The 26,266-nt window shown below is 38.5% G+C and overlaps 1 protein-coding gene across 1 annotated transcript in view; it reads right to left on the reverse strand.

The window, feature by feature from the left end:
* The window catches only part of ABCA13 (ATP binding cassette subfamily A member 13), a 578,079-nt gene that overhangs the window by 446,183 nt on the left and 105,630 nt on the right, over positions 1–26,266 (reverse strand). Inside the window, exons 16-20 of the mRNA XM_053553839.1 lie at positions 20,100–20,214; positions 12,468–17,213; positions 9,016–10,836; positions 6,909–7,018; positions 764–882 (exon numbers count right to left, since the gene is read on the reverse strand). Of these exons, the coding sequence (XP_053409814.1) occupies positions 764–882; positions 6,909–7,018; positions 9,016–10,836; positions 12,468–17,213; positions 20,100–20,214 (6,911 nt within the window). The remainder of the gene's footprint in view (positions 1–763; positions 883–6,908; positions 7,019–9,015; positions 10,837–12,467; positions 17,214–20,099; positions 20,215–26,266) is intronic.

Raw genomic sequence — 26,266 nt, forward strand, 5'->3', positions numbered from 1 at the left:
TTCTCGGGGCTTGCTGGTGTATTTGATTAGTTACAGTCCACTTATGGGATGGTGAATATTTACAAATTAACTCTCCAGGAAAAAAAAATCTCATTTGTAGCACTTGCCAATGTCCATGGTGTAAACAATCCCACATGGCCAGTTCAAGCTACCAACATGATAGTACTGAACACAGAAGTGGGAGAACTACACATCAGCACAAACCATATGGTATCTCCATCACACAGATTCAATAGATGCGAATAATTTCTGAAGGGTAGAAAACAGCGTCACATACTAAGACAGTTAGGAAGTGATAAGTCTTGAGTATATATTAATTTTGTTTTTTTTTGGGGGGGGTTGCAATTTTTGGCCGGGGCTGGGTTTGAACCCGCCACCTCCAGCATATGGGGCCAGCGCCCTGCTCCTTTGAGCCACAGACACTGCCCATATTACTTTTGTTTTTAACATGAACTATTTCATCATAAGTTTATATAATATGATTTTAAATTATGTCTATGTTTAACAATCAGCTTTCAAAATTCCTGGAAACTAACAATCAGCTCTCATTACTCCACGCCTGTCAACCCAGGGACACCACTGAGAGAAGCTGTGAGGCAGGAAGGATGAGCAAACCTTCTGCAAGGCTGCCTTCCAACAGACCACGAGTAACACAGCTGCTGTGGCTAGAGGCAGCATGCAGCAAGCTTGGGATGACCTGACTGCCTTGTAAGGGCCCAGCATAACCAACATGAAATCCTCTGAAATATAGAAGACAACAAACCTGATAGTGGTCATGTGCCAAAGTGACACCTTGGATAGCAGATAAAATGAGATGCTGTATCCCACCTTGCTTACAACTCAGAGTAGCACACAAAATGTCCTTGGTTAAGGAAGGGTTTTCTGCCAGAAGAAACACAGAGAGAAATAATTAGTAAATAGTCCTCTCTTGAACTAGCCACTCTCACAAAATCATTTTTAAAAGATTCAAAATGATAAAAATTTCTAAAGATGGGCGGCGCCTGTGGCTCAGTCGGTAAGGCGCCGGCCCCATATACTGAGGGTGGCGGATTCAAACCCGGCCCCGGCTGAACTGCAACCAAAAAATAGTCAGGCGTTGTGGCGGGCGCCTGTAGTCCCAGCTACTCGGGAGACTGAGGCAAGAGAATCGCTTAAGCCCAGGAGTTGGAGGTTGCTGTGAGCTGTGTGATGCCATGGCACTCTACCAAGGGCCATAAAGTGAGACTCTGTCTCTACAAAAAAAAAAAAAAAAATTTCTAAAGATTTCTTAAATTATCAAGATGAACACACAGGTGATGAGGGCAAAACCGTGCCTTTTGAGTTCCAAATGTAATTAAATAAAGATTTGATTTGTTTGGGGTCTAATAGATTTTGTGGAAATTAACTTCCTCTACCTTCCCAAACAGACCACTTCCTGTATCCCCTACTGGCAAGGGACCCATTCATGCCAGATAGCCCAGGACAATATTGGTTTTATGAACAGTGCTCTCCGTCATTCTCACAAGGGCCTGGGTTTGAAGGATGAACTACGTACACATCTATTCGTGGTCTTCCCCATCCACTGCCCTCACAAGGCATGGACTGGAAGACACCCATGCCCCCTCACCTGTGCATTGGTCCTCACAGCAACCAGTCTCCCCCCTGGGCTCAGCTAGAATGCCAATGGCCCCCAGTTTGTGATTCATGCCTTTGTCCAGCCTCTGCCAGGTCAGACCAGGAGAGTGCCAGGCTCCTCCCTAACTGGGCATTTCCATCTCACCTCTCCAATCTCCCGTCTACTCTGAGCTACAGCACTCTTCCTCAAAGGAGATCCTCTGGTCATGGGAATATGAGCAAAGGCTCACATTGCATCCAAAACCTTTCTGCACCCAGGCCCCATGTTCCTCCTGTCTTCTTATGGCCATCTGCTCAAGGTACCACTATTGCCTTCTTGAACCCACTGCATTTCAGAGCTCTGGCTCAGGACACCTGCCTCTCCCCAGCTTGGCCACAGCACGTGACCCCCACACACCTTGGGGCTCTCCTCGCCTCTGCCTTCCTGTCACTCTGGCACCTGGCACCTGGCTTTTTGCCTTCTAGCTGCTTGGTCAGGACAGAAAATAAAATGTATTTTGATGAAGGATACCATCTTTTTGAATTTTTTTTTTCAATTAAAGAAAAAGCGAAATTCTGACTTCTAAAACATTACCTTATTTCTCAAAGTAGTTTTAAGAAAACCGTTTTGGCCTATTTCTAAGTGGAAAAAACCCTTCTGAAAAAGGTTATGTATTATGTGATTTTTGACGCCATGACATTCTAGAAATGGTAAACCTGCGGAGACAGTAAAAATATGAGTGTTGCCGGGGGTGGGGGAAGGAAGCGACAAAGAGGCAGAGCGGGGATGACCTTTAGGGCAGTAAAGTTTTCTGTGTGACTCCACAAAGTGGACATGTGCATTACACATGTGCATCATGCAAGATGCCCAGGACCAGGAGTGCCCCCTGATGGGCACTGTGGACCCTGGTGGTAAGGACAGGTCAGCTCTTTCCTCACTCGTAACAAATGCACCACTGTGGTGGGCGTCACAGCCTTTACCTTTAAGCATAAATGAACTCTCTGCCTGGGGGGAGACACAATAACCTGTTTAGAAATTACACTTTTCAAGCCTGAAAGAACACGGAAAAGCTGACATAAAGGCGTGGTGTTAGGCAAGTTGTGGGCTGTGTCCGCCCTTCCTTTCCTCAAGGTAAAATAATGATGTGGACTAGGCAGCCACCACGCCCGGGATTTCTGCAAGGTTGGGCCAGGGGCGATATGGCCGCGGGAAGCTGTGCCGAGCTGTCGGGCCACCTGGCCCCAATCTTCCCCCACATCTGACATTGCCTTGCAGCTGGCCCCTGGGGACAGTTGACAAGTGTCTGCACTCTGGTGAAGCCTGTGTAGAGCTGTGGCTCCTTCCACTCCCCCCAGCCCCTCTCTTTCCACTTCACAGTGCAGCTTCTAAACCTGATTCAGCCCTTCCTCCTCTTCCTGGTTCCGAGGACACATTCAGACACCTGCCTATGGCTTCTAGACCACACAGCCTGAAGGCCTCCACGCTGCTCTCTCCAGCCTACGGGCTCTGACTTCTTCACTCGGAAACCCTAAGCAACTCACTGACACCCTCTGGTCCTCAGTTTGCCAGACCATGAACCTAAGGCCCACTGAGGTTTCTTCCTTCAGCCTACTGGCCTCTCATGTCACTGTTGTTGCCATATATAAAGCGTTAGATAAGGCGGAGGAAATAGGACAACATCCCTCGTGGAGATCCCGAACTCAGCTCTGTGGCAGGGCAAAACACTTCTTCATTTTCAATAATGATAATAACAACTGATATGACTACTGTTCCTTTTGGGCGATAGAAGAGGAGCCACCTGCTCCTTTTGATCCATTCCACCCCAAATCTTTGTTGGGTGGCCCTTTTTCCTTTCCTGGATCTGTCACTACCCTCCCACCTTTTCTGGATCTGTCACTACCACACCTAGGATGGGGTGACAGCTCAATAAGGAAAGTGGGGTGGCAGTTCAAACATCAGTCATGCTTGAGTTTCCTTGAAATAAAATATAAAAATTAAAAATTTTCTTTACTAATGTGATTTCAAGTATGCTATATTAACTTAGTAGCTGCAACGCAGAATGGCAAAATAAATATAAATTCGGGCATTAATAAATGTTTAATTCATTTAAAAGCCATTACACTAGCTGACTGTGAAATGTCAAAATAATTAAGTCTTCAAACCTGGCTGAATTCAACATGCCAGATAAGCATGGGCAAATCAGAAAGAGGTTTGAATTTTGCTGGAGCATGATTCCACATGCTGAAGTCTTTTCTTGACCATCCTAAGGTGTACTTTAACATGTACTACTCTATCACTTTATGTCTGACAATGTTGCCAAAGTTCACACCATCTATCTCATGGGGCATAGAGATTGTATTAAAAAAAAGGAAAAAGAAACCCTACACAAAACCCCTCTGTGGCAGCTGGGGTTTCATCTGCAGCAAGGGTGTCTTGCTTCCTTCCTCCCCGTTTCTCACTCTTTCTTTCATGTTTCTTAAGCCAAAAAATTAATCAATTAATTCTCGGGTTTAAAGAAATGTTTGTATTACAGAAAAGAAGTGAGTAGGTGGATTAGAGCTGATTCTGTGACAGTCCCTGAATTACCAATTCCCATGTGGAAACCAGGTGTCTGTAGTGTAAGTGTTTTCCCAGTGGTGTGCAGGGAGACCCTTCTGCAGTTTGCACTGTGACCAGGAAAGGGAACCAGTATGGAACGGGCACCCATGACAGGTGAGGCTCCAGAGGTGAGTTGTGCTTGTGGCTCCATTTTATTTAACCCTCTCAACTGCACTTTGAGATAAGGTGTCACTCCATTCTTGGTTCAAGGCTCCTAGAGACTCAGTCACTACCCTGTGGCACTCAGCTAGCCCAAAGAGTCAACCTTGGCTGGATTGATCTAAAGCACCTGCTCCTTCCGTTACACTACTTTCATATCACTTCTTGTAAGTGTCAAGTTTGATCCTGCACCAGAAGATGTGTGAGAATAATGACGCCTTACCAGGTGCGACGCTGCATGATCACAAGTGGCCCATTGTGTTACCAAGGAAACAGCTTTGTGGACTAGGAGGTCTGGCAGGTTTGCCAGACCCCAAAGGCTGTTGTGTACATTAACTCAAGCAGTGGCCATGGGCCACCTAGTGCCAGCTCTCACACAGCTCCATCCAATCCTTCTACAAATATTGATCAGATGCCTTCCACGTCTATGTCAGGGTCTTTCTAGACCCTGAAGAATATGACAGTGGACATAGCAGACACACGTCCTCACCTCTCAGGTCTCACCCCAGATGTCCCATACAGATCTGTACCCCAAAGTCTCCTCCTCTCCTCCACCTCTCACTCTCCACCTGTATCACCTTATTTTAGCTTCTTCCTAACATTTATCAGTTCCGGAGTTTATCTTACTTCTTTGAGTTTATTTTTTTAAAAAGCATTTGACATGCTGGTTCTGCCCAACGCTCACTGCCCCTCACTTCCACCCCTCAGCGTTGGTTTGCACTCCAGTCCCCGCCTCTGGTGAGGAGTTTGGGTGTGCGTCCACCGTGCCTCCTCACAGGACACCGGACTCTTCTTTCCACAACATCCTCCCCTCCCCCACTGGGCCAGCTCAATAGTACAAAATGGGCCCAGAGCACACGGAGGTCTGTCCGCTATCTCTTGCAGCAGAACGTTCCCAGGCGACGGATTGCTTGCTGAGGGAGCCCAGTGAACCCAGATTAAGCATAGATGGGCTCCTGGCTCTCATTTATTCATTCATTCAAAAAACATCAGTCCACATCTCTTATGTTCTAATCCCCATACTCAGGGTTTATAACAATCAATAGACAGGCACTGTCCTCGTGCTGTGGAAGAGACACCATTTCATCACCAGAACTGTTGCTGGACATTATACTGAGTGTGATGAAGGCACACAGGTTAACGACAGACAGAGCTTACGTTCAGCAAGATTACAGACTACAAGCAAGGAGGTCAGGCCACTGGGGTGGGGGGCAGGGGAGCCCCAGCAGGCCTACCTGACCTCAGTCAGGCCACCACGGGGGAGACCCTGGGGCAGGATCATCTAAAAAGCCTTCCAGAGGCAGTAATACCTAATCTAGGAAGGATAAGAAAATAATCTAATAGTAATTTAAATCATAAGAATAATTGCTCAGTAAGCTGGGGGTAGGAAGGAGCGTGACATCTGGTGTGACAGAGCTGGAAGGCTCAGGGAGACCCAGGCAGCCATGCAGAGCTCCACACAGGGCTGAGGGGCTGAGGCACCCCTGTGAGTTCTCCCTTCCCTCTTTTCATCTTGGTTTCATCAAATCCACCTGAGATTCCCCCTTTATGCTTCCAGCCCCTCCTCTCTGGGCTCAGATTCATCCACCAGCACCCACTGCCCTCAGCCGGCTCAGAGCTGTGGCCCAGCAGTCCCCTGGCCTAAAGGCCAGGCCCAAGAGGCCAGCAGTATGTGTGCACATGGGAGTCACTTACATAGCAGCAGCCCATCCCAAGGCCTTGGATTTGCTCTGAAGCCTAATATTCGCCTATCAGAGAACCCTCTGAGGCAGCTCATGGGACTCTCAGCAGGGTCATTGACTGGAGACTGCCCTGAAATGTGCAGTAGTGGTTTTGTAAGCTGGTCTTAGCAGGAAAATTAACTCAGGTACAACAGCGTCACTCACTATTGCACACTGAGTATGACGGAGGCACATAGTTTAAGGACAGATGGAGCTTACATTCAGTGAGATGACAGACGACTGCAGGAAAATGATGGAGCAAAGACTAACAAGCAGGGAGAACGGGTAAGGAACTCAGGTTACTGCACAGAGCACCTGGCACACAGCAAGGGAATGCATCCTCCGTGCCAGGCACACATGCGCACGGAGATTACAACCTGGTTACTGTCTTCAAGAGATGGATTCTAGTGGGGCTGGGGAGGTGAGAAATAAGAGAAAGAAGGACCCATGTACAGGATTGCATATGCTCTGTCTCCTCGATATCCCTGCTGGCAAAAGAGATGGGGCAGTCCTTCTGGATTAGATACCCCTAGCTCTGGGCCACAGGGCATAGGTGGACTTTAGACAGGGTAAGCACGCTCCATCAGCAAAGACACGAAACCCAGAAATCCCAGCACAGTGGTAGGAAGGGGCAGTGCAGTTTGGCTGTAGCAGAGGCCTGTGGTAGGGATGAAGTGGAAAAGGGTGGCCCAGACCCCTCAGGGCCCAGTAGCCAGGCTCAGAGGCTGCGCTTTGTTCTAAAAGCAACTCAGCAGCAAGCTGCAGGTCTCCCTGACAGCCAAGCTCTGAAACTGGCACAGGGCAATTATCGAGCACTTCTTACATAAGCAGCCCACCTGCAAAGGCGATGAGCACGTGCAAAACTGTCATCTTCACTTTCTGTAGCATCTCGATGGCTGCTGAAGGCTTCACAGGATGCCGGAAAACTTGACACATGTCAACAACACTTAGCAAAAAGATAGACAATGGCATCAAGGGTGAAAATCTGCATCCCATATGCATCTGTATTGTGCAGAAGGCTGTCATTCCACACATGGAAGGACTGTCCTCCACACATAACCGTCGTTATTTGCCAGAAACAAGGAAAACACAGATAACACAGTCTAGGCCTTTAGAAAACTTTATGTCTCCTACTTTAGTTCAAAACATCAATTTAGTGGCTAGTAAAGATATTTGCTTTCTCTTCTTGTCTTAATTTATTCTCTTAAAGGGAAATGGTAAATGATTCAAGGTGTCGAAACACAATGGTATATAGAGCTTTGGTGTAAATTTCCTCTGTGGAAAACGGAAAGAGTTGAGATAAATGCTGAGATGATGGAAAACAGGGGTTACCAGGACCACCTCTAATCCAAAAGAAAATTCGGAACAAAACACTAAAGTCAAACAGAGTATAGTGCAGGGTCAGAGGCAGTGAGGAGAGAGCAGGAAGCTCTGAAATCTAGCAGTCAAATTTCAAGGTAGTGATGGTTCTTTGTGCCAATGGACACCTATGTCATTAACTGAGGGCATCATTCCAAGCTTTAAAAATGACTGGATTCAAAAGGGACTTTACCTAACAAATGCAATCAGTGTAACCTGGTTTCTTGTATCCTCAATGAATCCCCAACAATAAAAATAAATAAGTAAATAATTGGACTTAAGGTGCAGCTCTGTAGTAACAGAACTAGCAGAAAACAGGTCGGCTTGTCTGGCAAATAAAGGAGGATTGAGGTGGCACCTCCAATCTCCATGTGGAACTGAGAGAAAGGCAGGGCAGGCAGAGACAGTGACCCGTTCAAATACAGAACGGTCACATAGAACAGATGTGCGGGGCAGCTACAGCATCTCTGGGACTCTGCACGCCAAGAGGCACAAGTCCTCCAACCTAAGGTAACAGGCTACTTGCTGACCTTGACAGCTAACAGGACCAGAACTGGTAAGAACAAGTTTCCTTTGACCTCACATTCAGGGGAAGGAAGGCTCAGAAGTGGATCAATCATGTGGAGTTGGGCTGAATTAAACAAGGCAGAAGCCAACAGCTTCCTGGACCTCCCCTGTGCTCAGTTACAACCAGAAACACAGTTTTCTGCATGAAGTGAACAGCTCCATAGTCTTCCCAAATATTAAAATAAGAGGACCCTCAGCTGCCAAAGGATGTGAAAGAAAAATAGTTCACAGCAACCTCAAACTCCTGCACTCAAGCCATCCTTCTGCCTCAGCCTCCCAAGTAGCTAGGACTATAGGTGCCCACCACCATGCTTGGCTAGTTTTTCTATTTTCAGTAGAGAGAGGATCTCACTATTATTCAGGCTGGTCTTGAACTCCTGAGCTTAAGTGATCCACCTGCCTCAGCTTCCAAGTAACTGGGACTACAGGCACCCACTACTACACCTGTCTAGTTTTTCTATTTTTAGTAGAGATGGTGTCTCACTCTGGTTCAGGCTAGTCTCAAACTCCTGAGCTCAAGAAGTCCACTACAATGCTCAGATTACAGGCATGAGCCACCACACCCAGAAAGAGGTTTTATTTTTGAAAATAATTACTTCTGAGATATTTTGAATAAGTTCAAATCATATTTAAATGCCAAATGATGAGTGAAAGTGAAAGACTGTACTGAGTCATTCTACCTTGGAAGCCAACATCAGGGTATAATGAAAGTTGAAGCTGAGAAGAACTATTTACCCTGGTTTCATGTAATTTCTGCATTATTCTATTTTATATAGTCACGAAAGAAAAAGAAAGAAAGAAAGAAAGAAAGAGAAAGAGAGAGAGAGAGAGAGAGAGAGAGAGAGAGAGAGAAAGAAAGAAAGAAAGAAAGAAAGAAAGAAAGAAAGAAAGAAAGAAAGAAAGAAAGAAAGAAAGAAAGAAAGAAAGAAAGAAAGAAAGAAAGAAAGAAAGAGAAAGAAAGACACAGAGGGAGGGAGGGATAGATGGAGGGAGGGAATAAATTAGGTGTTTTCTTACCTTTGGTCTGTCAGTGAGACTTTTTGCCAGTATTTAGTTAATGTAAATAATCCCTTCAGGTATTTCTCAAAACGTGATAATAGTTTGAAGCCATATGGAAAATTGATCGTCTCTTTCTTGGTCTTGTTCTCTTTTTCTGATGTGACATTCTCTCCAGTGGTTGCATTAATCAAAATCTCAAAAACTGGCTGAAACAAAGTACTTGTGGAATTTATCCACTGAGTATTGTTTGGCAGAAGCTCCTTCCTCCAAAGAACTAGTCTACTTAAAACAACCTGGATTGCTTTCTCAAGTTGATGATGAGTTATGTTCTGAATCAAAGATGTGTCAAACAATAAAACTTTACTCACATCATAGCTGCTTTTAATTCTGCTGGAGGCCTCTACAACTGTTTCTATGGTTTTCAAAAGTTTATGTGGATGCTGCAAAAATGTGAGCAACAGATTAAAAACATCCCAATTATCCTTCTTTAAACTGTTCCAAAGAGGTTCTAAGCTGAGATCAATCACCTTTTTCAAGGAAGACTCTATTTCTGTGCTATTTTGTGATAACATTTTATCTAGAAAAGAGATTACTTCATGAATTATTTCCCATCTTATGTCTTGAGGGTAACTATTTGTGGAAGTTGGATTAGGATGTAAGAAGTCCATTTGATTAGTGATATTATTTATAGGAACTAAGCAATCTAGAATTTCTTCCCATGAGTTGACCGAATCCAGAGAAAATGTCTGGGTCCCATTATTAAATGCTACCGCAAGATGCTCCACATCTCCCAAATTGATTTTCGTGGATGTTAAAAATTCAGCAATTTCTTCCAAAGTATCAGAAAAGTCCTTAGATTGGTTCATATATGAGAGTATGAGGAATGACATATTGAAAACATCAGAGTCCTCCGATATGTAAGATTTGACTCCAGTCCTTCCAAAGGCCAAGTCAAGAAAGCGTTTCAACAAAACATTTATCTTTTCAAATATGAAATCATCTACCTTTTCCCCAGTAGCTATTTCCTTCAGGAGATGTTGAACACCTTGTTGCATGATGGAATAGAGAGTGTCAAAGAATTTCATAGCATCCTTGGTATCAGAGACAAAATGAGCTTTAAAAATTGTGTCAATCTTCAATGAAACTTTCTTGGCCAGTTTAAGGAGCTTCACAGTAGAGTCCACTAATGTGGCAAGATCTCTCAGGTCAGCACTGTCATTCGACAGCATGGCCAAAGTCCTAGACATTTCTAAAAGGTGTTCTAGGATGTAACTTTCTTCACCAAAGCTTGAAATAGCACCAAGTAATATCCTAGTAATTTCTAACGTTGCACTGTTTCTTAGAGGGAATGAATTATTTATTAAGAAAAGCAAATCTGTTAAATTAGCAAGTACAACTTCTTGGAGTCTAGAATACAAAGTACAGAAGTCCTTATTAGAAAAGTTTAAAAGAGTATCCATAAGATTTGCTATTTCTGCTGAACATTCCCTCACAAGGGAAAGAGCTGACCTAAGATTTTGATTGAGTTTGAAGAGGTGCTCAGAATTATTCATATGAAAAAGCAATTGACTCACCACTGCAAAAAAGTCCAAATTATTTTGAGTCTTATTTTTCATGGAGGTTTCCCTTAGAAGAGTGTTAACTAAATCCTGCATGAACTTGAGTCCTCGGTGATTATCAAAATAAAATTCTCCACTGTCTAATCCAAAGGAGTTTTTGATTCGATCATATATAGTCCCCTTTAAACTTGCGAAAATACTTATCCATCTGTCTCCTTTCATCGAGGTAAGAAATTGATCCAATTTCAGAATTTCTGGAATTTTGTCTTTTGGGACAAAACTGTAAAAGTTTCATGTTAAATACATTAGCAATGGAAAGATTAAAATACATCACGATTTTTATAATTTTATTTGTTTTTACAATCGTGTCATCATACTGTTGGAGGATAATACTGAGTGAAAGATGACATCCTAAAATAATGTCAGATGAAATTTAACATTTTATTGCCAAATAATGCCAAGAGTGAAGAAATTTCATGAACAATTCTATTATAATCCCTTGAGCCTAGCAATTTAAAAAGCAACATATGTTTGCTTTTAGAAAAGAGGACAAAATGATTACAAAGTGATTCTCAATGTAAAATATAAATCTCTCAAAAAAGGGATAAGCATGTTTTTATTTGTATGGATTTTAAAATATGAGTGAAACACTTAGACACTGTGATGGCTTCGTGATCTGTCAACTTGGCAAGGCTGAAATGTAGCCCCAGAATGGCCTTTTCTGGTATGTCTCTGCTTTGGGTGGGCTACAAGAGAGAGTCCCTCATGAGCGGTGGAGGATAAATGGGAGTTGGTGGCCATTCTGTAGCATAAATACACCTTTTCCAGGATAATTTTTCCATGCTTAAGGGAAGGGACTTTGTAGACCTAAAGTCTCTGATCAGTTATTTTAAGTTAATGAGAAGAGTTACTGTCCTAAGTGAGCAAGTTGAAAAGCTTAAAAAGAGCAGTTGGGACCTCCCGGATCCAGAAACTCCCAAAAACACTGGGTATGCAATGGCTCCCCTGTCCCCAGTCTTCCTTGACCACCACCTGTGGACCTCAGCTTCAGCTCATGCTGTGGCATCCCTGCCTGCCGAGGTTATCTGCGTTGGACAGCCTACTCACTGATTCCAGACACCCCTGTCCAGCCCCTCATAACTGTGTAGGCCAAGTCTTTGGATTAAGTCCTTGTTAGGGTCATGGTTCCACAGTTGAGCCCTGACTGAAACAGACATCATAGAATAAACTGAAATTTCCCTCCAGAATTTTTACTAGAAACCTTCAAAAAAGATTTTTAGAAATGTATGAATATCTTGGACCACCAAAAAAAAAAAATATATATATATATATATAGAGAGAGAGAGAGATAATGTGACTATCAATTTTAATGTTTCCAAATGTAAATATCACAGTAGAGTAATTGAAATGAGACTATTTAAATCCCTCATTTGTAATTAAATAGTTAATTCAGTGATTCAAATTATGACTATGCTACATATGCATATACATCTATAGAAACTGTTTATTTTTTAGTTCCATATAAAACATAATGGTTTTTATAATCAAAAATTTTAACACAAGAGGGACTCTACCTAACAAAATTAAATATTTTGACCTGGTTGTTTGTACCCTCACACTAACCTGAAATAAATTCGCTTTACAAAAAAAAAAAATTTTACAAACAATATCACATATTTGTGATAAATTACAATGGGATAGGTTTATATACTTACTTGTTAGATGGTAGTTATCAAAATTATTTACCTTGACATTTTGATTAAATATTTAATAAGACAAATTCACTTCAAAGATTATTCTTCAAAGGTCTTCAGTCCAAGTGCTGCTATTAACATGTCTATACTCCAGAAAATAAAGTGGCTTACGGTCTATCACAACTGCATATACTATACAAAGCAAAAGTAGACTCACCTCATCTCTGCAATAACGTCTTTGTGGAAGCCTTTTAACAGAAGAGATATTTTATTCTCGGAATTTTCCTTGACTAAAAAGGAGAAGAATGTTTTCAAAAGCTGTTCTATGAAATCCATTATGTTTCTTGGAGGGAGAATTATTTTCCCCTCAGCTTCTGACTGTATATGGTTCAAGGTGAGGTTAATGAAATTCATTATTTGAAGGTCGGCATCACTTAAATTTGGGGCCACTTCTTGAGAACTCCCAGCTAAGTTATTGATTGAGTTAATTAGAATGCTGTCAAAAAGCAACTGAGCAACTGAGAAATTAGTTGGCTGTTCTTGATTTAACAGATAAGTAAAAAAGGTGACATCAGAATTGACTTCTCTAGAAAAGTTTTTTAGGGAGCCAAAAAAGGTAATAATATCTCCAGTCAACAAAGCTATATCATCAGTTGAGCTCTCATTGGTCATAAGAAGCAATAATGTTTGCATCATTCTGGAGTAATCTTCATTTGCATATTTATGAAGCCAGTTTTTCATGACTAATAGAAAATCCTCAGTTATTTCTAATGTGTGTATAGATGATGAATCCATGATTTCCAGAAAATGGGCAAGTTGCAAAGTTATGTTTTGAAGAGCCACTGAATTTATACTTTGCATTTCTTTGTTCAGTTCAGAGAACAGGTGTCTGAAACTAAAGTCATGGGTTAAGTCCTTCAGGCCTTTCACAGTTTGTTCAAACTCAAGCCATGGTTCTTCAAAGTTGAAAGTGGCTTCGCTTTTTCCTATAAAACTTGATAATGCTTCTAAACCACTACCTGTAAGATTTGCATTCAGAAGGGTCATGAATGAAGAGAGCAGATCATGTGTACTATTTTCTAAGCTCCAATCCCCAGAAATCAATTTTCTCATACTTTTCAAATTTAAGGAAATGTTATTTTGAGCAGATGACTCTGTGCCTCCATTAATATTAAAGATCGTGTTTAAACTAGCTAGTTTGTCAAGAATGTTTTCACCTGATAGAATGTTTGTAACATTGACATTTTTTAGTTTTTCTATGAGTTGCAATGCAACTTGCTTTACGGGACTATCGAGACAAAGTTCAGAGACGCTGTCATTTTCAGAAGGTGGGACAAATGGTAATATTTTATGCCAAAATTCTTGCTCAGCTTTCAAAAGTGAAGTTTCAGAAAGTTCTAGAAGAATGGAATTCCACTCCACTAACTCATGAATGCCACAGACCACTTTCCTAGTTATTTCTGTGTGGGAGCTTTCATCTGAACACTGGGACTCTTCCACTGGGGGAAACAAGTGAAGGTGGTCAAGTACAGTGGTCATTTTGCTATAAAAGGAAGAAGAAGACTCTCGGACATAACAGGCTTTAAACTTCGTGTTCTGCTGAAATCCAGAAGTTGTATGATTCCAGCACCAGATCACTGGAAGGCAAGTTAAAACCTCTGAAATGATACCTGGTTGAGCTGATATTAATTCAATGGCATCCGAAAGGGTTTTTATCACAACAGCAAAATCTTCCTTAGTGATGTTTGAAATACTTATGCCATGAATGAGCGTGAAGTCATAGACATCCTTGAGGCCCTCAGTGATATTTTTATCAACCACTCTCTGCAGCAGCCTCACAGCCTGAGGAAGCATATAGTAGGCCTCCACCACAGCATTCACATCCTCTTTAGGGAACAGGCGTGAGAGCCGCAGCAGGTGATTAATGTTCCAAGAATGTGAACTTTCTGCAAATTTTTCCATTAAGCCAACAAGTAAGTTGACCCCTGTATTGCCAATTCCTACTCTACTGATATTCTTAAAGAAATCCATCAGGTCTGCACTAATTTGTCCAAGCTGATCCACCAACAGGTCTATGTCCGCCTTCTTGACAGAACGCATAAGTGAAGTTACTTTCTCCAAAACATGACTTATATTTTGTGGAATATTATAATGAACTGTAGGCATTAAGGTGGTGAACACATCCCTCATCAGCTGAATACCAAGACCCACAACTTTCATTATTTCATGTGAAATTATTTTTGGTGAATTTTGGAGATCATGAGATAAGTTGAGGACAAAGTAACGAGCTAAATGATAAATGGAATCACGCACACTGTTCACATGCTTTTCCTTTGGACTGGTGGCAAATACACTAAAAACCTTCTCAGTTTCAGAAGACGATTTATTTTCCATAATGTTGGAGGAAACATGTTTCACAAGTTCCTGAAATTCCTTCCCAAGTTCTACTAAATACAACCAAATATTTTGAAACTGATTAGGAATTTCATCTGACATGTCTATGGGTCTTACAAATAACTCAATAAAATGCTTCCAGTTGGATTGGGATGTAATATCAAAATCTCTTACTAAGTTGCTGATAATCATTTTTACTTGCTTTGTGGAATCATTTAAAAGGGTTAACAAGATCTCAAATTTTGGTTCCTTCTCTTTCTCAAAGACTGTGGTAAGTATAATATTTAGGAAGTCAGTTACATCTTTCAGGTAAATATTTACACAATTTATATGTGATTCATTCAGGGAACAAAGAGGTCCCTTTACAGTTAACATTGAAGTTACAATTTTCAATATGGAGTCCATTTTGTTTTCCTCATCACTGAAACTCCCTAAAATACTTTGAAGATGGCCTTGTGAAAAACTTGAGTTCTTTATCACATGCAGATGGTTTATGACATCTACCCATACAATGCATTCTTTCAATCTGCTAAATGTGTTCTCAGAGGAAAATGTGGAATTTAATATGGTCAGAATATGCAATGTCCTCTGTGAGGTATTTACATACAATAAGCCATTTTCTAAAATAAAGTCAGTAACATTTTGGAAAATATTAACACAGGACAATAAATCTCGATCATGGAACACATTTCTAAGAAATAATATTATTTCTCTTAGCTCAGCGATGACACTTTCAAATTTTGCTCCATAATTTGTGAGATTATTAGGAAGAAACTGATTAGTCAAATCTACATTTCTGCCTCTATATTCTGACGTATTGCTGAACTCAGTGAAAATTTCACACAGAGAATATAAAAACTCTCTGCTTATACTTGTGTTTAATGGAAATGTCTTTAGCTGATGCAGGGCAGTTTCCATGGTAAAAAGGGATTTCTCCACTTGGTCCCGATTAAGTGATTTTACTGGAGCTAACGCATTGCCTAGTGCTACCAAAAGATCCCTGAGATCCAGGAAATCATCCCAATGATGGAAGTCATGGGTTTGAGTTACATTTTTAAACAAATTTAATATGAGTCTAGCAACATGATGAGTAGGAAGCATTCCCTGGCAGCTCTTAGAAATTTTTACATTTTCCAATTCATTCAAAAGCTGAGTGAGCCCAACATGAAGAGAAGTAAAAACATTTATGTCAAAATTCATTATTTGAGCTATATCTCCCCAGATTTCAGTGCACATTCGAAGCCACAAAATAGTACAGTGAATGGCCATAACCTCTTTGGACACGCTGACATTTGCTGAGAGGTCTGAAAAAATTTGTGCCCATGGAAGAATGAAAGAAGGCCCCCTGTCTGTTGAATAATTCACAGAAGAAATGTGTTTATTATCAAAAACAAAGCATTCATTCTCTAACAGGGCTTCTGCTGAATCATTGAAGAGCTGATTCACATATTGAAATAAAGAAATGCGAAAATCATCAATTGTGAGAAGCTGTTTGAAGTCTGTCAAGGTAGCATAGATCATTTCCACTCCTTCACCCTCTGTAGACATCAGGGATTGGGCTTGGAGGTCCAAAAAGTTAAAAATTGAAAGCAATTGCTGACAATAGGATACATTTGAAATTCCCTCAAGAACTTCTGCTGTCCCAGATAAAAATGCAAATGCTTTACTGATTTTTTGGAAATGAAATTGCTTCAAGATATCCAAAATGTGTTTTGAGATTTGTTCAAGGAAAGTTAGCAAAGACCCTCTACTTGGAATACTCAAGAATTCATATATATATTGGTAAAATGTAGAATACATTTTCAGCAGTAAAGCTGAATCCTTGTCCTTGAAGGCATTTAGGTATATGTGAGTCAAAATTTTATCAACTTCTTGTTTTTGAGGTTCGGGAAGAACTAAGAAAAGGTCAGTTACATTCCTTATAGCATAGACTGTGTCCAGAGCTTCTAAGACTTGGTCCTGACTCAGAAACTCAAATTCATAGAGACTATTTATTATAGTTTCACTCAAATGTACAAAATCCGTGTTCATAGCTGGTGGTGTAGGCCAATCTGAATAGAATAACTGAGAAAAATTAAAATTTTTACTAAAAATTGCATTTTTAGGAGCAGAAAAATTTAAAATTGCAGAGAAGTTTTCCAATTTAGTTCTTTCTCCTTCTGAACTTCCATAGAGCCACAATTCCAGCAACTTGGGATTAATTTCAAAAAGGATTAATTTCATGAATCTCAAAATATTTCTTGATTCCTTTCTTATCCAGTGACTTCCAAGAGTTTGCATTTTTTCAATTACTTCTTTGCTAAGTTCTAAAAATTTCTGAGTATCAATGAAAGATGAGTCTCTCTCTAAACTTTTTAAATGATTTAGCCACAAAATACTTGAATTCAGAATATTCTCAGTGAGAGATGGAAGGTTATGAAATTTGGGAACACTGGGTGAGTTCAAAGAATTAGGCAATAATAATTTCTCCCCAATTTCTATAAATGATAAAAGAAAGTTTATTTGTTCATCCTCAATGGTATGTAAATTCTTTTCTGTCATTAGAAGGTGCTTCGTGAAATTTAAGGCCCTGTAATATTAATAGAATGAAAGAAAGAAAAATAAATTAAATCTATCAAATTCCCAAGTTAATACTCAATTATTGATTATAAAGCATAAGTAAAACATACACTAGAGACAATGTATTTCCCAACAGAAATTAAACTAATGTGTGCATTTGAAAATTTTTGAAATCCACAATGCAGTTATATATATTTAGCTAAAACAGTGTTTCCTACAGTCAAAAAGAATGTGTTCTAAATTATTTTCCCTGTAAATTAATATGGTTATAAACAAGTTTGCTATTTATTACAGAAGAATTTTAGAATTCAGTTCCATACTACATCTCAAAATGTCTTGTAGAACTAGTCAAACAATGTGATGTATCAGAAATCTTGCCGGTAGAATTTAGGAAAACTGTTCTGGATTCCCACTCCAGAGGCAATTCCAACAATACTGTACAACTGTACATTCTACTATTATAAACTCATTATTCTAGATAGAATACTTTCTCTGCAGATGTTTATTTTTTAAATACAGAGAGTTCTCAGAAGAGCAAACCAGAGGCTATGATGGCAAATCTAGACTTGGAGTAGAAGTCCACCCTTGTAGAATTAACTTCTACTATCTCAGAAGCTACAAGCTCAATTTTGAAATTCTTGGGTCCATATGTGCTTAAGAATTTAGACATTCAGACTTTAGAAAGGTAACATGGCACAGGTGTCAGGTATGTGTTAACACACCCCACTGAGGACTGGGGCAGCCCTGGGTGTCAGCAAATTAACACTTTGGCAGTGAGACCTGCGACTGCTCTCACCATGCAGGATTGATTCGACCAGTTCACACTGGCCAGGCAAAGTCTCTGCTCAATAAGTCAGGATGCCACCCGTAAGAAAATCTTTCATTTTCAGATTTTTAAGACTTAGTTCAGAATTGTGAGTAAGGTATTTTGTCCTTCATTGGCTATGAATGCCTTAAGGGTTGAATTACTCTGTAGCTTCCTTAACTCTGTAGTAGTGTTGAGTAATATACTCTCTAACCAGAACTAAGGTAAGACAGAGCAAAGTCAGAAATGTTGTTTTCCTCCCTGGTAGCAGAGATATAAAAATAATTATATGTATTATAAATATACATATTTATATGTTACATAAATGTTTATATATTATATATATATTTATTTATATTAATTCATATATTATACAAATATTTATTTATTATACAAATATATATTTATAAATATATAACGTATTTATACATAAAACTAGAAATAATATTTTTATGTAAATATATAGAAATATATACATGGATATTTATGTACACAAATATAACTATATTTTTATGTATTTATAAATAAAACTAAAATTATAAATAAAGCCTATGCAGATAGGCTTAATTTAGTTTATTATTAGAAATAATACAGAGAGTGGCTGTTTTGAAATAATTCCTGGGAAAAATTCCAGCAGGAAAAAGAGAGTTCTCCTATTAAAAATTCAATACCAACCTTGCCTAAATCAAGCCTTGCATAGAAACACAAGCATAACTATTACGCAAGTCATAGTGCGTTGAATGACGAGACCACAAAACTGTCTTTATTGTATTAGTAACTGAGAAGATTCTGGAGTACTAATAGTAGCAATGAGTAACAGCTAGAGTAGAAATAGTGCTACTAATAGAAATATCACCACATGCTTACATCACTTTAGAGTTTATAAAGCACTTTCACAACTAAGATCTTTGTTCATTCCTATACCAGTTACACTTCGTTATTTCTATTTCATGATAAAAGGAACTTAATTTTTTTTATACAAGTTACTATTATGAAGTATGAACAAGACATGGTCCAGATTTTCTCATTTCAAGTTCAGCTTTTGTAATAGGAATTATGCTTAACGTCCCCATATTTTTTTCATTCATTAAGTCAGCACCTCATTGTCTACCATCCGTCATAACAGACATGCGTCTTCAAACATAAAATCGAACATGCCCGTGGAGCATTTACAGGTTTATTTTGTCCCTGTCTTTCTAAGACTATTAAATATTTGAGACTTTAGGAAAGTGAGGCATTATAAATCGGAAATAAGAAATCGATTCTCCAGAGGGCCATCCTATTGTCATTTCTTCTGGGCATACTAATAAACTGGGCTTAAAAATGTCCCTGAGAGTTACAAATCTGGTTCTCAAACTTTGGTGTTCACCAGAACCAACTGTAGAAATTGTTAAATATACAGAAACCTGAGTCCTACACACAGGGCAAGATTTCATAGGTCTGGAACAAGATGAAGGCATTTGTATTTTTTAGCACATTTTACAGGTGAGTTTGATCCATTCCTGAGTTTGAGAGTGACTGCTCAAATGCAAAGCTTTTTCTTCATTATGTCCCAACACACCCTGGAAACAATAAATCTGCCTTTCAATTGTACACAACATCCATAACCAGACATAAAAACCTCCATTTCAAGGCCTGTGCTGAAATAGAATAGCGGAAAAAATAATCTAGCAGATTTAGTTCCAACAATCACTTACTTCCTCAAAAATCTCTGAAACCACCAGAATTTAAATTATTGATTCCATGTCTAAATACTAAGCAACTAAATACTAAGCAACTAGTTGTTCAAATAAAAAAACATCATTGTTGGCGTTATTTATCACAAATCATGTTACTATGTAAGGGAACTCTTATTACTATAATCTGTACTGCCTTTCAAAATCCATTGAGTCATACATTCTAGTAAACAACCTGAAACTTGAGTCATACATTCTAGGAAATAAATATCTAGTGAGCATCTAACATGAAAGCCTGTGTCAGAACATAAATCAGGCTCATAAATGCTACAGAATGCATGTCCTACAATCAGGCTTTGAGTAACTTCAGATAACAGTTAAATCAAGACATGGAAGATGAATTCTGATCACTTACCTGGCTAGGGAAGCTATTGGAGACTTCAGCAAGTTATTTAAAAATGCAAAATAATTATCACTGATGATTTTCCAATCCAGGTTTTCTTCATAACAAGAAGATTCCTCCAAGAAAGCTAAATAGAAAGGCATTTCACATACTGATTCAAATTGAGTATAAAAGACAAATCTTGTAAAGCAAAAAACACTAGCATAGTTGAGCTAATATGCTTGAAAACATAAAAAGGGACTTGAAGAAATCCTCTTAATTTGACTTCTGTTTTCAGCAAGATGAAGAATGGCTGGCCCTGGAGTACTGGGGGATGCTGGTCCGTGAAAGGCACAAAAGGTAAGACCTACGATGACCCCAGTTGGCTTCCTTAAGAGAAGGTCCAGGCGATGGCACAGGAAGGAAAACACACCCGACATGCTGAGTCAAATATTCAGTCACTAAAAAAAGATGGAGACTATACACCTTTTGTACTAACTAGGATGAAGGTGGAATACCTTCTTCTTAGTAAAGCATCACAAGAATGGAGATGCAAGAATCCTCAATTTTGACATGAGGACAATTCGATGACCTAGTACATGATGGGGGTGGGGAATGGAGGAGCAAAGAGAGGAAGGAGGGGGGCTGAGGGGTCATGGTGTTTGGCACACCTCTTGGGGGAGGAACACATTTGTAAGAGGGACTTTGGCTAATAAATGCAATTAGTGTCACCTGGATCTTTGTACCCTCCATAAATCCCCAAAAATTAAAAAAAAAAAAAAAAAAAAAGAAGCAGCTTAGAGTTTGAGAGGCAGTGGAAGAACCCAGCGCAGAGTAGCCAGGGCTGCAGAGAATGACAATGTTGGCAGTGTGCTTCTCTCTACCATGCAGGTGAGAAATAATCAACACGTGTGTGTTGAAAACTTCCTGAAACCAGGGAAAGAGCCACCTGAAAGAATTCAAGGTAAGAGTTTCTAGTAGTCACACATCACACAGGACCAGGATCGTACTGTTTCTATTACCCACATTGGAGCAATTGACAATTTATTAGTCACTGGCGTACAGTAAACCCGGGGTGTCTTGCTTCAAGAGTGGAAAATATTTACAACCAGTCTGAGCACTTCATCACACCCGCCTCACAAATCTTAAAAGCAATAGTTTAAAGAATCAAACTATTTCAAACGATTTGTTTCAAGAGTCTTTATAGGAATATAAAAATAACCAACACAAAACAAGATTTTTTTTGTACTATTTGGAATCTAATCCAAATTTTGTGCTATTTGGAATCTAATCAAAAAATATTAGGCATGCAAAGAAGCAGGAAAATATGATCCATAATAAGATGAAAAAATAAACATTCAACTGACAGAGACTGAGTTTGGCGACTCCCGCCTGTAATCCTAGCACTCGGGGAGGCCAGGAGGATCACTTGAGCTGTTTGAGGCTGCTGTGAGCTAGACTGATGGCCAGCTGTAGCCTGGGCAACAGAATGAGACCCTGTCTCAAAAAAAAAAAAAAAAAACTGACAGAGATGCTGGAACCCACATAGAGGAACACAAATCACATGAAGTGGTTTGGTTTATATTTTTTAGTTTATGCTATATACTTTACACACTTCAATAAAAAAGCAAAATTCATAATATTGGATAAAAAGATCCAACTGTATGTTGCACATAAGAAATATAATGATATAAGGCAGTGCCTGTGACTCAAAGGAGTAGGGTGCTGGCCCCATATACTAGAGGTGGCGGGTTCAAACCCAGCCCCCACCAAAAACTGCAAAAAAAAAAAAAGAAAAGAAAAAAAGAAAAAATATATATATATAGTGACATAAATAAGTTAAAAGTAAAAGCATATCACCAAACACTAATCAAAAGAACGTTATCAAAATATTTTTAGATTATCTATTATGATGTATATTGAGTATTATTATCATTTTATGATGATACAGTTATCAATCACAAAGATAAAATAATTCAAAATGTTTATGCACATTATAACAGAGTTTCAATGAAACACATGAAACAAAAACTAATAGAAATATAAGGAAAAATAGACAAATCCACATTATAGTCAGATATTTCAATATGCCTTATAACAAAATATCAGTAAGCATATGGAAGATTTGTACAGTATACAGACCATCAAACAACTTGATCATTTATGTTTAATAAAACATTTACCCAAGAATGTAATATATATTCTTCTCAAGCGATGCAACATTTACCAAAACAAATATTCTAGGCCATAAAACCAATTCCAATAAAATCAGATATATAATTTCCACTGACTAATGGAGTTAAATTAGAAATGAATAATAAGGGAAAACATATGGAAAATCCCAAATACCTGAAAACTATGTAACCTACTTCTAAATAATTCATGAATGGGAAAGAAATCAAAAGGTAAATTAGAAAGTACTTTGAACTGAATAAAAATGAAAGTCCAACATGCCAGTATTTGTGGAATGCCACTTGGCGAAAGTACTTAGGGAGAAAAAATTCACTCCATTAAACAATTAACACTAGAAAAAAGAAAAAAGATCTCAAATGAATGACCTCAGTTTCCATATGAAGAAAACGGAAATGAAAAAATTAAAAGTCAGTTAAATTCAAACTAAGTAAAAGAAAGAAAATCATAAAACTCAGAGTAGAAATTAAAGAAATAGAAAAAGAAAAATGTTAGAGTAGAATTAACGCTAACACCGGTTAGTAGAAACTTATGATTAAAATTGGTTAGTAGAAACCAAAGTCTAGTTCTTTGAGAAGATCAATTGTGTTGATAAACCTTTAAGCACAGAGATAAGGAAAAACAGACATACATCATCAGTATCATCTGAGAGAGGTGCTCTCACCATGGATTTTTTATATATTAAGAAGAAAATAATGACATTATTTTTAAATAATCTTTATAACACTAAATTGGACAATGTAGATAAAAAAATGAAAATTCTTTGAATGATAGAAACTACCAAACATTACTCAAGAGGAAATAAATCTGAACAGCCCTATATCTATTAAAGAAGTTGAATTTGTAAATAAATATTTTCCCACAAGTAGCATAAAAGGATCGGAGGCTTCGCTAGTGAATTCTTAGCAAATATTTATGGGAGAAATAATAGCCACTTAACACAAACTTTTCCAGAAAATTTAAAATGAGAGAATACTTCTCACTTCATTCTATGAGGCTGGAATGCCCTGATAGTAAAATGAGATAAAGACAAAATAAGAAAAGCAAACGAAAGACAATATTTCTCACAAGAATTGGTACAAAACACTCATACGAATGGCAAAACATAACTATAGTCCAGAAAGTAGAAAGGAAGAGGAGAGAGAGGGGAGGGGAGAGGGGATATGAGAGGAGGAAGGATATTTGGGGGACCTCACCTAATGTGCATGATGCAATGGTACATTTCAAAACTATTAAGAAATGAGTATAATTATGATGGATGTGTTACTTAGTCCAATGTAAGCATTTCACGTTGTATACTGAAGCAGTATACTGAATCCCATAAATGCATCAATGTACAAAGATGTGATTTAATAAAAAGTAATTTAAAAAAGAATTGGTACAAAATATTAAACAAAATTTTAGGAAATTAAATCCAATAATACACAAAAAGGTAATATATGTTAATCAAATGGAGTGTATCCCAGCTATGCATGGTAAATTTAACATTTAAAATCAATCAGTACAATTTACTATATAAATAAAATTTAAAAGGAAAGCCATATAATCATCTCAATAGATGCAGAAAAACATTCGGTAAACTCCAACATACACTCCTGATTTTAAAAAGACATATTGACAAACTAAGTATAAAAGACCTAATAAAGAGTATCTATTGAAAAACTGTGGCTGACATTACATTCAATGGTAAAAGACTAAATACTCCTCTCCCAGGATCAAGGAAAAGAAAAGGATGTTCTCTTTCACTTTTCTATTCAAAATTGATTGTAATAGAGCCTATAGCCAGTGTAATAAGAATGATTAAAATAAAAGACAATTAAACCATCTTTATAGATGATATGATGTATAGACAATTTGATGAAATCCACAAAATAATAACTAAAAAGTTAATTTAGCAAATTGCAAGATGTAAGATCAATATACAAAAATTGGCTGGATGTGGTGGTTTATGCCTATAATCCTAGTACTCTGGGAGGCCAAGGTGGGAGGATCGCTTGAAGCCAGGAATTTGTGACCAGCCTGAACAACAACAAGACCCTTTGTCTACTAAAAATTGAAAAAATTACCCAGGTGTGGTGGTGTACAACTGTAATCCCAGCTATTCAGGAGCCTCAGGCAGGAGGATCATGAGCCCAGGAGTTTGAGGTTGCTGTGAGCTATGATCACAGCACTGCATACCACCAATTGGGGGCAACAAAACAAGACTCTGTCTTTAAAAAAAAAAAAAAAAACTAAAGCTGCTAAACTTCTAGAAAAGAACACAGGTGAAAATCTCTGTAATCTCAAGTGTTAGCAAAGATTTCTTAGCTATACTACCAAAGGCATGATGTATTAACAATAAAAGGTAATAAGACCTCATACAAATAAAATCCTGCTCCTGGATAATGATGTTATAAAGAGTGAAAAGACAGCACAGAGGGTGGGAGAGAAGATCTGCAAAGCACATGTCTAATAAAGAGCTTGCAGTCTGAATGTATAAGAAAATTTCAAACTAATAAACCACCCAATTTAAAAAGTAGGGAAAAGATCTGAATACCTGATTCATGAATCAAGATACTGATGGCATTTAAACCCATGAAAAAATAGATGTTCAAAATCCTTACTCATAAACGCAAATTAAATTCACTACGCGATAACACTGCATAACTATTAGAATGGCCAAAATTAAAGACTGACCATACCTGGGTTGGCAAAGATGTGGAGGTATTAGAATTTTCATACCCTGCTGTTGGGAGCATAAAATGGTACACTGAATTTGAAAAGTAGTTGGTCAGGTTCTTAGGAAGTACATACACTTCTCATACAATCCAACCATTTTATTCCTAAAGAAACTAAAGCATACTTCTCAGTAAGACTTGTACGTGAACGTTTATAGCAGCTTTATTTGTAACAGCCCAAAACAGTATACAGGGCAATTGTGAATTGCGTGAATGGATAGAAAAACGGCGATACAGCCATACAATGGAATAATACTCAGCAGTAAAAAGGAGTAAACACACTCCTACAACAGGAATGAATCTCAAAGTAACTAATACTAAATATGCTAAGTAAAATATGTCAGACACAGAAAGTACATACTGCATTTATAAAAAATTTTAGAAAATTAAAACTCAACCATAGTGACAGAAAGCAGAACAGTGGTTGCCTGGGGACAGGGCAGGGGGCTGGAGTGGTCACTGAGGGAAGAAATGAGAAGGACAGGAAGAATGTTCACTATCTTAATTTTATAAATAGATATATATGCCTACATATTAAATTGTATACTTTAAATAGGTGTAATTTATTATATGTCAATTGTATTTCAATAAAGCTTTTTCTAGGGAAAAATTTCTAATTTGAAGCAAGTAATTTAATCTCTTTAGTGCTTAGTTTAAAAGCAAAATTGCATAAACCTTACCTTATACTTCATTGAGTTTCCACGGAAATAGACTGGCTTATGTATATAAAATTTTGTAAGTAAGGGGGAAAAAACGGGATGGAATCCATCTCAAACGTTAGCACAAATGGTGTGATTAACATCAGACAGGGAAAAGATTAATGGTGGCAGAAAACCAAGATATATTAAAGAACATTTTTATTTTTATTTATTTGCAGTTTTTGGCCAGGGTCAGGTTTGAACCCGCCACCTCCGGTATATGGGGCTGGTGCCCTACTCTTTGAGCCACAGGAGCCACCCATAAAGAACATTTTTAAACCAAATAAATAAAATTGTCCATTTTTAATTCCTTGGCTGTTGTCTGTGATGTATCCTAATTCTGTCACTCATATTTGGGGGGGAGGAGGAAGAACTAATTCTTATTGTATACAATACCATACTAGCATTTTACATGCATTATTTTGTTTAATCTTCATAAGAACCCAGTATAGTTAAGCCATATAAATTTTTTTTTTTTTTTTTGAGACAGAGTCTCAAGCTGTCGCCTGGGTAGAGAGCTGTGGCGTCACAGCTCACAGCAACCTCAAACTCTTGGGCTCAAGCGATTCTCTTGCCTCAGCCTCCCAAGTAACTG

Source organism: Nycticebus coucang, chromosome 11 (assembly GCF_027406575.1).
Source record: "Nycticebus coucang isolate mNycCou1 chromosome 11, mNycCou1.pri, whole genome shotgun sequence".
NCBI classification, from domain to species: Eukaryota; Metazoa; Chordata; class Mammalia; order Primates; family Lorisidae; genus Nycticebus; species Nycticebus coucang.